Source organism: Chiloscyllium plagiosum, unplaced genomic scaffold, assembly GCF_037043375.1.
Source record: "Chiloscyllium plagiosum isolate Xiang-an unplaced genomic scaffold, Cpla_swu_hap1 HiC_scaffold_3, whole genome shotgun sequence".
Lineage (NCBI taxonomy): Eukaryota > Metazoa > Chordata > Chondrichthyes > Orectolobiformes > Hemiscylliidae > Chiloscyllium > Chiloscyllium plagiosum.
In genome coordinates this window covers 40,591,393-40,604,217 of record NW_028270141.1, presented here as the reverse complement: position 1 = coordinate 40,604,217, position 12,825 = coordinate 40,591,393, and the positions used below count along the sequence as shown (strand labels likewise).

Genomic DNA, 12,825 nt, shown 5'->3' with positions numbered 1-12,825 from the left:
GGCAACAACTTTAGAAAGCTGATTGGAGGCAGATGTTTGCAGGTAAAGGGACGGCTGGAAAATGGGAAGCCTTCAGAAATGAAATAATGAGAATCCAGAGAAAGTATATTCCTATTAGGGTGAAAGGAAAGGCTGGTCGATATAGGGAATGCTGGATGACTGAAGAAATTGAGGATTTGGTGAAGAAAAGAAAGGAAGCATATGTAAGGTATGCTGAAGAAGGGCTTATGCCCGAAACGTCGATTCTCCTGTTCCTTGGATGCTGCCTGACCTGCTGCGCTTTCCCAGCAACACATTTTCAGCTCTGATCTCCAGCATCTGCAGTCCTCACTTTCTCCTCCATACGTAAGGTATAGACAGGATAGATCGAGTGAATCCTAAGAAGAGTATAAAGTAGGAGTATACTTAAGGGGAAATCAGGAGGGCAACAAGGGGACATGAGATAGTGTTGGCAAATAGAATTAAGGAGAATCCAAAGGGTTAAGGACAAAAGGGTAACTAGGGAGAGAATAGGGCCCCTCAAAGATCAGCAAGGCGGCCTTTGTGTGGAGCCGCAGAAAATGGGGGAGATACTAAATGAATATTTTGCATCAGTATTTACTGTGGAAAAGGATATGGAAGATATAGACTATAGAGAAATAGATGGTGACATCTTGCAAAATGAACAGATGACAGACGAGGAAGTGCTGGATGTCTTGAAACGTGTAAAGGTGGATAAATCCCCAGGACCTGATCAGGTATACTTGAGAACTCTGTGGAAAGCTAGAGAAGTGATTGCTCGGCCTGTTGCTGAGATATTTGTATCATCGATAGTCACAGGTGAGGTGCCTGGAGGTTGGCAAACGTGGTGCCACTGTTTAAGAAGGGTGGTAAGGACAAGCCAGGGAACTATAGACCGGTGAGCCTGACCTCGGTAGTGGACAAGTTGTTGGAGGGAATCCTGAGGGACAGGATGTACACGAATTTGGAAAGGCAAGGACTTATTAGGGATAGTCAACATGGCTTTGCGTGTGGGAAATCATGTCTCACAAACTTGATTGAGTTTTTTGAAGAAGTAACAAAGAGGTTTGATGAGCGCAGAGCGGTAGATGTGATCTATATGGACTTCAGTAAGTAGTTCGACAAGGTTCCCCATGGGAGACTGATTAGCAAGGTTAGATCTCACGGAATACAGGGAGAACTAGCCATTTGGATACAGAGCTGACTCAAAGGTAGAAGACAGAGGCTGGTAGTGGAGGGTTGTTTTTCAGACTGGAAGCCTGTGACCACTGGAGTGCCACAAGGATCGGTGCTGGGTCCTCTACTTTTTGTCATTTACATAAATGATTTGGGTGCGAGCACAAGAGGTATAGTTAGTAAATTTTCAGATGACACCAAAATTGAAGGTGTAGTGGACAGCGAAGAGGGTTACCTCAGATTACAACAGGATCTTGACCAGATGGGCCAATGCTAAAAATGTGTTCCTGGACCAGATGGGCCAATGGGCTGAGAAGTGGCAGACGGAGTGTAATTCAGATAAATGCGAGGTGCTGCATTTTGGAAATCAAATCTTAGCAGGATGTATACACTTAATGGTAAGTTCTGAGGGAGTGTTGCTGAACAAAAAGACCTTGGAGAGCAGATTCATAGCTCCTTGAAAGTGGAGTCGCAGGTAGATAGGATAGTGAAGAAGGCGTTTGGTATTCTTTCTTTTATTGGTCAGAGTATTGAGTACAGGAGTTGGGAGGTCATGTTGCAGCTGTACAGGACATTGGTTAGGCCACTGTTGAAATACTGCGTGCAATTCTGATCTCCTTCCTATCGGAAAGATGTTATGAAACTTGAAAGGGTTGAGAAAAGATTTACAAGGATGTTGCCAGGGTTGGAGGTTTTGAGCTATAAGGAGAGGCTGAACAGGCTGGAGTGTTTTCCCTGGAGTGTCGGAGGCTGAGGGGTGACCTTACAGAGGTTTACAAAATTATGAGGGGCATGGATAGGATAAATAGGCAAAGTCTTTTCCCCGGGATAGGGGAGTCCAGAACTAGAGGGCATAGGTTTAGGGTGAGAGGGGAAAGATATAAAAGAGACCTAAGGGGCAATTTTTTCATGCAGAGGGTGGTACGTGTATGGAATGAGCTGCCCGAGGAAATGGTGGAGGCTGGTACAATTGCAACATTTTAAGAGGCATTTGGATGGGTATATGAATAGGAAGGGTTTGGAGGGATATGGGCCGGGTGCTGGCAGGTGGGACTAGATTGGGTTGGGATATCTGATCGGCATGGACGGGTTGGACCGAAGGGTCTGTTTCCATGCTGTACATCTCTATTACTTGGCCTCCCCAGCTTTATGTGGTACAAAATGTCATAGGCTCACTACTCTTTGAGTGGGGATTTATTTTTCTCATCTTAGTGCTAAATGGTCTACCCTGTATCCTGGACTCTAATCCTTGACTCTGTAACTGGAGAAAACATTATCCCTGCATCCAGTCTGTACAGCACTGTTAGAATTTAATGTGTTTCAATCATAGCATGTCTCAACCTTCTAAACTCTACTGAATACAGGCCCAGTTGAACAAATTTTTCCTCAAAGGACAGTTCTGCCAGCTAAGTATGAGCCTAGTGAACCTCTGTTATACTCTTTCTTAGAGTCATAGAGCATGGAAACAGATCTTCTGTCCAACTAGTCCACACTGACCATGTTCCCAAAATTAAACTCGTTCCACATTTCCAAATTTGGCCCATATCCCTCCAAACCTTTCCTATTTGTGTACTTATCCAAATGTCTTTTAAATGTTGTAACTATATCTGAATCCACCACTTCCTCTGGTAGCTCATTCCATACACTAACCATACTTTGTATAAACAAGTTGCATCTCAGGTCCTTTTTAAATCTTTCTCCTCTTATCTTAAAAATATGACCCCGAGTTTTGAAATCCTCCATCTTAGGGAAAAGACGTTCACCTTATCTCTGTCCCCTCATGATTTTATAAACCTCTATAAGACCACCCCTCAAGATTCAGTGAAAAAGGTCCCAGCCTATCCAGACTATTTGTATAACTCAAACCTTCCATTCCCAGCAACATCTCCTGAACGCTCTCCAGTTTAATAATATCCTCCCTATAACAGGGCAACCAGACCGCACGCAGTACTCCAGAAGAGGTTCACTAATGTCCAATACAATCTCAATATGACGTCCCAGCTCCTACACTCAAAGGTCTGAGCGATAAAGACAAGTGTGCCAATCACTGTCTACCTGTGACACAAATTTCAAAGAATTATGTACCTGAACCCCGAGGTTCTCTGTTCTACAACACTTCCCGAGGCCCTACCATTAATTGTATAAGTCCTGTCCTTGTTTGTTTTACCAAAATGCAATATCTCGTGTCCATCCAAATTAAACTCCATCTGCTATTCCTCAGCCCATTGAACCAATTGATCAGATCTCTTCATAATCTTAGATAATCTTCTTCACTGTCTCCTATACCATCAATTTTGGTGTCATCCTCAAACTTACTATCCATGCCTCCTATGCTCTCATCCAAATCATTTATATAAATGACAAACAAAAGTGGACCCATTACCAATCCCTGTGTCACACCACTGGTCACAGGTCTTCAGCCCAAAAACAACCCTTCACCACCACCCTCTGTCTGCTCTAAAAAGCAAATTCCACAGCAAATGTATTCTTTCTCAGGTATGGAGACCAAAACAACACACAATACTCCATATGCGGTCTCACTAGGACCCTGTATAACAGCAGTTAGCTGTCTCTCCTTCTGAATTCAAATCCTCTCGCAAAGATGGCCAGTATCTCATTTGCCTTCCCAATTGCTTCATGCACTTGCCTGTCTACCTTCATTGACTGGTGTACAAGGTCACCCAGATCCTTTTGTATACCCACATTTCCTAATATAAAGCCATTTAAACAATAGTCTGCCTTTCTGTTTTCCACGTCAATGTGAATAACATCACATTAAGCCATGTTGTGGCTTAAACACATCTGTTGTGTTTATCCACTCATCAGTTTGTCTAAATCAGTTTGAATCATCCTCCTTACATCTCTCTATCTTGCTCAGTTTTGTGTCATCAGCAAAATTGGAAATGTTGTATTTGGATTTCCTCATCCAGATCATTCATATGTATCATAAATAGCTGGAGCTCCAAGCACTGATTTTTGCAGTACCCCACCAGTCACTCATTGCCTGCTACTCACAAAGAGAGCCATTTACTTCCACTCTCTGTTTCATGTCTGTCAATTAATTCTTGATCGATCTGAATATATTACCCCTTATCCCATGTGCTTAAACTTTGCCCATAAACCACTGGAGTTTCCTTACCAAAAGTCTTCTGAAAATCCAAATACACCATATCCAAAGATTCTCCAATATCTGTTCCATTAGTATGTCCTCAAAAAAACTCCAGTGGATTGGTTAGGCATGAGTGGTCATTCATAAACCCAAATCGGCTGTGTCCAAACCCATTCACACCAACTTTTCTGTTATTGTGTCTTTTATGACACACAGAATGCCAGAAAAACAGGTTTGATAATTTAGTAGAAGTGAGGAATTGAGAGAAATAGTGATAATTTGTCATCAGCACATGTGTAAACTCATGCAGTGCCTTTGGATTATGTTACGTATCAACAGTATCCAGGGAGGGAAACTATTGTAATTGATTGTCTAACTATAATGAGATAGAAAAGAATTGTAGGTGCAAAATTTGGATTTATTTTAGACAGGACCAGAAGCTAGAATGCAGGCAGTCAGGACCAGAAGCTAGAATGCCAAACCATGCACAAATAATGGATCAAGATAGCCCAATTAAGAAATAGAAGAAACATAAAGAAATGAAGACACAATTAAGAAATGGGGAAGACAACTGTCACATCATCGAAATGGTGCCAAATCACACCAATTTATCCCCGCAAGCCTTTTATGCAGAATGCACACATTCTTTACCATCTCCAGGACCATACCAAGTCTCTGCATTGCAGTTACTGTATAGGAACACAATTATCAGCCCATCAGAAGCTATTGTGCTGTGGCCTTTTGGCTACATAATACCACTGTGATGTAACTGATAATGAAAACAAGTGTATGTACTCATAAGAAACTTGGTGGAGAAGCGCTATGACTATCCAGTGTTGGCTTCCTGTTGACATAATAAAGACACCACTTCACTATTGCAACTGAACACAGTGTTGAAGTTTTGCAACAGAGTATTTCTTCGACTTTTCAGAATGGAACCATATCAAAAGGAGTCCCAGCCAGGTGGACAATAAAAGGACAGTGGAGGACGATGGTGTCATCAACCATGTCAAACGTTCCTGACAATTTAAGTAGAACGAGGAGGTCAAATTTATCTTCTCTACACAAAGGATGCCATTTGTGAATTGTTTCTTCCTTACACGGATATTTTTTTCAAAATGTAATAATGAGTTTAATTCAGATAAATGCAAGGTGCTGCATTTTGGGAAAGCAAATCTTAGCAGGACTTATACACTTAATGGTAAGGTCCTAGGGAGTGTTGCTGAACAAAGAGATCTTGGAGTGCAGGTTCATTACTCCTTGAAAGTGGAGTCACAGGTAGATAGGATAGTGAAGAAGGCGCTTGGTATGCTTTCCTTTATTGGTCAGAGTATTGAGTACAGGAGTTGGGAGGTCATGTTGCGGCTGTACAGGACCTTGGTTAGGCCACTGTTGGAATATTGCGTGCAATTCTGATCTCCTTCCTATCGGAAAGATGTTGTGAAACTTGAAAGGGTTCAGAAAAGATTTACAAGGATGTTGCCAGGGTTGGAGGATCAGAGCTACAGGGAAGAGGCTGAACAGTCTGGGGCTGTTTTCCCTGGAGTGTCGGAGGCTGCGGGGTGACCTTATAGAGGTTTACAAAATTATGAGGGGCATGGATAGGATAAATAGGCAAAGTCTTTTCCCTGAGGTCAGGGAGTCCAGAACTAGAGGGCATAGGTTTAGGGTAAGAGGGGAAAGATATAAAAGAGACCGAAGGGGCAACATTTTCACGCAGAGGGTGGTACGTGTATGGAATGAGCTGCCAGAGGATGTGGTGGAGGCTGGTACAATTGCAACATTTTTCAGAGGCATTTGGATGGGTATATGAAAAGGAAGGGTTTGGAGGGATATGGGCCGGGTGTTGGCAGGTGGGACTAGATTGGATTGGGATATCTGTCGGCATGGATGGGTTGGACCGAAGGGTCTGTTTTCATGCTGTAGTCATAGGTAATTTGCACTGTCACTGCAGAAATCTTAAAGCATTTCTCAGCTTTATTTGTCACTTTAAAAAAAAAGTTGAGTTATATTAAAACCAGGATAGAATTAAATGCTGACAGGTGGCAATTACATCATTGGACTTTGTTGTAGTTTATGGAGATTAGATTAGATTACTTAGTGTGGAAACAGGCCCTTCGGCCGAACGACCCTCCGAAGAGCAAACCACTCAGACCCATTCCCCTTCAGCTACCATTACAGACAATTTAGCATGACCAATTCACCTAACCTACATATTTTTGGATTGTGGGAAGAAACCGGAGCGCCCAGAGGAAACCCACGCAGACACGGAGAGAATGTGCAAACTCCACACAGACTTTTGCCTGAGGCGGGAATTAAACCCAGGTCTCTGGTGCTGTGAGGCAGCAGTGCTAATCACTGTGCCATCGTGTCGCCCATGAATATGTTCAGGTTAAAGATTCTCTGAATACTTAGGTTCACATTCAAACTGTTTTGAAGTATCTATCGAAAGTCATATTCCATGAGTTATTGACCAACATATCTCAAAACGATAAAGTTACTTACCTTCTGGGTGATCCATCTTCATGAGGCTGAATAATCACCACTTTCACAGTCACCGAGGTTCGTAAAAGGTCGATCATCTGCTCGTGGGTCAAGGTTGCCACCGCTACTTTGCAGATCTCAACAAGACGACTCCCTTGCCTCAGGCCAGCTTTCCAAGCATATCCAAATGGTTCAACATCTGCCACAATACCTTCAAAGTTAACATGGAATCCTAGCTGTCCAAGGCCGTTCCTTCTCAGAGTCATTTCTGCTGTTTCACAGCCTCTGGTCACTAACTGGATAAGAAGAATCACATTGTCAATTGTCTCCTCTAAATATATTTAGACCTGAAAAGATGTAACTTAAGTCAATTCGCCTGACTTTATTTAGAATCTGGTGTTGACAATACACACTGTCCTCAGAAAGATACACAGTTCAGAACTTTGAAATAGCCTGTAGTGTGACTGCCCTGAAACAGCCTGTATCTTGCAACTATTTAGACAACAAAAGACTGTTAACCAACTGTTCTTTGTCAAATTCACAATTACATTTGATTTACAATCATACGCTTTACAATAATAAACCGATATCCCAACATCATCTTCAGAAGGAAAAAGCTTTTCCGGAGGTCCTCTCTTCGACCACTTACTTGGCATTTTTGGACATAAGCAATCACAGGATGGATTTTCAAAGTTTCTTACAATTAGTGATTATTTAATCTGTTATGCTCATATAATTAGTATTAGCACCTTTGATGGAATTGCAACATGGGCTATTTCATCCCGTGGTTTTCTAAATACAGTTACTCCACTCCCCGTCATTGGTTGCCTGTTAAATCAGTCAACACCGATGTAAACAATAACTATAATCCAGAATCGTCTTTATCCACCACATTATTTTAGGAAAGCACTGTATTCTGGACATGGTACAGTCATGCTGTTTGTGAATCAGAAAAGGGCAAGAAAGTTGTTCATATAATTTCTCTTTAGGATTGCTGCAATATCTGGGGAACTATCCTTAAATTCAGGAAGATTCCAGAATAATTCAGGAGACACAGCAAGTCTGAATTTATCCTAACAAAAACCCAGAATTACAACTCACAGAAAACAAATCACAACGAAGTTTAAGTGACAAGTGCACAACATTCATATTGAAACACTGCAAACAAAGTTTAAATCAGTCAGTAAGTTTATTTTGGATTTTAGTTGTTTTTTCCACAAACAGATGCACGGATTACTACATGGATTTCTGAAATACCAAGTAGTTTCTCCTTAGTATTTGAAACTGAACAAACATCAATCATGGCTTCTTAGTTGCACAGAATGACAACATTATTTTTTGCCAGAACAGAGATGTTTGGTAATTCCTTCACCGATTACTCCTGGAGGTAGTGGTATGGACTGATTTTGCATTTTTAATCTGTGTTATGCAATTGTCCTCCACTCAGTCTTAATCTCCTTCCAGCCCATTGGTTGATACTGTCAGATAAATAATCATGCTTTTCCATAGATATTCTATTTGAAATATTTCAATATCGCATTAGTAGATGATTTAATTTTTTTTTTAAATTGTTGTTTTTCTTAGGTAAACCAAAGAAAACAATGTTATTTTATCTATGAACTGCTTTTTATCACTGTTTTCAAATCAGGAATATAAAATATCTCCAGAAAACTCTCAGCAGAGACTGAAAACAGAAATATCACAAAAGGTTTGATTGACAGACTATTGGGACATGAGGAAATAAATTATTAACTGTTGAAGAATATACTCAAAGGTTTACTTTTAAGCTGGTTATGATGTATATTGAATTGATTAAATTCAATTCCAAAAGGTTACAAGATTAGTGACAGACCAAAAGTAAATGTTGTTTTAAATAGCTTCATGGATACTATAGGAGAGAAAGGAGAAAATAAGAGCAAATAGATCAAAGAGGCAAGCATAAAATCTTCTGGACAAGCTCTTCACATCACATGCAAGATGGAAGATTAGCAAAGGTCACAGAAATTGAGAACATAAATGCAAGTTGAAGGTTTCAATTTTAAAGATGCAATCGATATACAGCATATGTTTATATCTAATGGTTATATAGCTGTACAAATATGTGAAACAGAATACTAAATTTAGCCACAAAATCAGCCTGAAATGTTACAAATGCCTTCAATATGTTCCCTTATTATATATAGGCTTTCCTGGGATAGGAGTTCATTTCTTTCCCCAGGTTCCTCAGGTAAAAAGCTCTGAACAAGTGCCAGACTTCCTAAAGCATTAATGTTAATGCATATCTCTTTCATAGACAACTTCAAGGAGGCATTTAAAGCTCTCTCCTTATTACAATAGTTAAATATCAGTTGTAGCTTTGTCATAATTTTCTTTGATAAATGGAGCCATATACATGAGTGCCATTCCAGATTTTAATACCCTTCAAGTGCATTACTCTTCAACAGAATGGCACTCTCTCAGCAATGTTAAAGAAGAGGAAATAGATCAAGTCTTTGAGTATGCTCTTAAATGAATGTTATTTGACAAGTAAAGAAATTTGAGTGATGTCCTGGCCAATGCTTTACTCCTCATACCAGCTATTCAACAGAAGAACACAAGATATCTGGTCTGAACAATAATTCTGCAAACTGGATGTGGCTGAAGCATTCACAGTAATCTTCAGCCAAAAGTGCCAAGTGGACGATTCATCTTGGCTTCCTCCAGTGCTCTCCAGCATTACAGATGCCAGTCTTCAGCTAATTAGATTCACTCCATGTGATATCAAGAAATGGTTGGAGACACTTGATACAAAAAAGGCAATGGGCCCTGACAATATTTCGACAATAGTACTGAAGACTTGTACTCCAGAACTTGCCACTCCCCTAGCCAAGATGTTCCAGTACAGCTACAACATTGGCATTTACCCGACAATGTAGATAATTGCCCAGGTATGTTTTGTACATAAAAAGCAGCACAAATCCAACTCAGCCAATTAATGCCCCATCAGTCTACTCTTGATCACGGACAGTCCAGAACTAGAGGGCATAGGTTTAGGCTGAGAGAAGAAAAGATAATAAAAGGGACCTAAGGGGCAACTTTTCACGCAGAGGATGGTGTGTGTGTGGAATGAGCTGCCAGAGGAAGTGGTACAATTGCAACATTTAAAAGGCATCTAGTTGGACTTATCAATAGGAACAGATTGGAGGGATATAGGCCAGGTGCTGCCAAACGGGACTAGATTAGTTTGGGATATCTGGTCGGCATGGACGAGTTAGACCGAAGGGTCTGTTTCCGTGCTGTTTATCTCTGTGACTCTAAAGTGACAGGATGTCATCAACAATGCTATTAAGCAGCACCTGCTCAGTTACGCCCAGTTTGGGTTTTGCCAGGACCACTCAGCTTTGGCTCAATCATGGACAAAAGAGCTGAAATCCAGAGGTGAGGTGGGAGTGACAACCCCTGACATCAAGGCTGCATTTGAACAAGTGTGGCATCAAGGAATCCTAGCAAAACTGGAATCAATGGGTATCAGGGGTCAAACCCTCTGCTAGTTGGAGTCATGCCTGGCCCAAAGGTTGTTGGAGGTCAGTCATCTCAGCTCTAGGATATCTCTGTGGGGGTTTCTCAAGGTAGTGGCCAAGGCCCCACCATCTTCAGGTGCTTCATCAATGACCTTCTGCCCATCATCAATCAGAAGTGGGGATGTTCGCCAATGATTGCACCACGTTCAGCACCATTCGTGACTCCTCAGATACTGAAGTCCATGTTCAAATGCAACAAGATCTGGACAATATCCAGGCTTGGACTGACAAGTGATAAGTAACATTCGTGCCACACAAATGCCAGGCTGTGACCATCGCCAACAAAAGACAAACTAACCACCACGCTTTGACATTCAATGGTTTTATCATCACTGAATTCCCCATCATCAACATTCCTAGGGATTACCATTGACCAGAAATTCAACTCAACTCATCACAAAAATAGCTACAGGCTCGAAATAGTGGCAAATAACTCAGCCCTGTCTCCCCAAAGCCTCTCCATCACTTGCAAGGCACAAGTCAGGAGTGTGATTGAATAAACCTGTGTGATTGAGTGCAGCTCTAACAGCTCTCAAGAAACTTGACACCATCCAGGACAAAATAGCATGCATGACTGGCACTACATCCACAAGTATTCACTCCTTCCACCACTGACACTGAATAGCAGCAGCTGTGTATTATCTACAAGATGCACTGCAGAATTTCAGTAAAGATTCTCAGACAGCACCTTCCAAACCCACAACCTTCTATCTAGAAGGACAAGGGCAGCAGATATATGGGAACACCATCACCTTCAAGTTCCCCTCTATGTCACTCACCATCCTGACTTGGAAATACATTACCATTTCTTGACTGTCACTGAGTCGAAATCCTGGAATTCCCTCCCTAATGACTTTGTAGGTCAGCCCACAGCAGGTGGACTGCAGCAGTTCAAGAAGGCAGCTGACCAGATGGGGCAATAAATGCTGGCCAGCCAGTGACGCCCTCATCCTGCAAATGAATAAAACACCTATACGCCTGCAGAAATGCACGAAACTGGCAATCATGATTCTTGTTCAAATTCTCAGAAATGTTTACAAAACTTTGATAAAAGACACTACCTTCTGACCTGTAATGCCTTCACCTGTTTCACTTTCCAAGGAGGCTGACTTAATCAATTTTTGGGAAAGCCATGTCCCTTTTGAACATGGAGAAGATTCTCATATGAATCCTCCTGAATGACCTTCAAGAGGCCCAATGTGATTTCCATACATCCAGTGTAACCACAGACTTGATCTTTGTTGGTTAGTCGATCCAAGAAAAGTGTCTGGTACAACAGAGAAAGGTTTACATGACCATCATTTATTTGTCAAAGACCACTGAGTTGATCAAACACGAAACCCTTTGGAAATTCCATCAGAAACTTGGATTATCTTGCAAAATCTGTTACTATCCTGCAACTGCTACATGACAGAATAATAGCAACCATTCTTTGAAATGGATTGAAAATTAAGCTTTTCATATCTGGACAGGGTCAAGCATGGCTGCATGGTAATACCAACTCCACACAATATCCAAAACAAAAACAGAAATTACTGGAAAAACGCAGCAGGTCTGACAGTATCTGTGGAGAGAGATCAAAGTTAACGTTTCAGGCCCAGTGATCCTTCCTCAAAACTCATTCACACGGTATCTAATTCATTCTGATCTTGGAACTCATTTATGACAAGGGATCATAATGGTGTTTCTACTTGACAGGAAATTTTCAACCTCAACAGGCTGATGGTTAAGACTAAGGTAACTGCCCAGCATAAACAGATCTTAACAATATACCCAAGATTATGTTGCTGTTGCCCACAGAACAAGCAATATTCAGACAGTGGTCAAACTAAATTTTTCCTGCAAAGATTCATTCTGAGATTTCTTGATGGCTACCATTTGATTTTTGAGGGCTATTTTTACTTTATTAGTAATTCCAAAATTAGGTGAGACACAGGGAGAGAGTGAGGACTACAGATGCAAGAGATCAGAGTACAAAAGTGTGGTAGTGAAAAGGTACAGCAAGTCAGGCAGCATCCGAGGTGCAGGAAAACCGATGTTCCAGGCATAAGCCCTTTACCTGAAGAAGGGCTTATGCTCGAAACGTTGATTTTTCTGCTCCTCGGATGTTGCCTGACCTGCTGTGCTTTTCCAGCGCCACACTCTTCTACTTAGGTAAGATGCAGTCAGTAGTAACATTATTTTCTATTAGCGAGTTTTGAGAAGATTTGTAGCTCAGGTTGAGGTTATGGGTGTAGGTTTGCTTGCTGACCTGGAAGGTTTGTTTTCAGACATTTTGACACCATACTAGGTAACATCATCAGTGAGCCTCTGGATGAAGTGCTGGTGGTATGGCCTGCTTTCTATTTGTGTGTTTGGGTTTCCTTAGGTTGGTGATGTCTTTTCCTATGGTGATGTCATTTCCTGGACTTTTTCTCAGGGGGTAGTAAATGGGATCCAAGTCAATGTGTTTGCTGATAGGATGCCATGCTTCTAGGAATTCTCATGTGTGTCTCT

The 12,825-nt window shown here is 41.4% G+C and overlaps 1 protein-coding gene across 4 annotated transcripts in view; it reads right to left on the bottom strand.

Moving 5' to 3' along the window:
• sipa1l2a (signal-induced proliferation-associated 1like 2, genome duplicate a) overlaps positions 1 to 12,825 on the bottom strand; it is a 598,903-nt gene that overhangs the window by 219,603 nt on the left and 366,475 nt on the right. For all 4 annotated transcript variants that reach the window (XM_087978567.1, XM_043680159.2, XM_043680179.2 and 1 more), the window contains exon 9: positions 6,791 to 7,065. In XM_087978567.1, the coding sequence (XP_087834693.1) occupies positions 6,791 to 7,065 (275 nt within the window). The remainder of the gene's footprint in view (positions 1 to 6,790; positions 7,066 to 12,825) is intronic.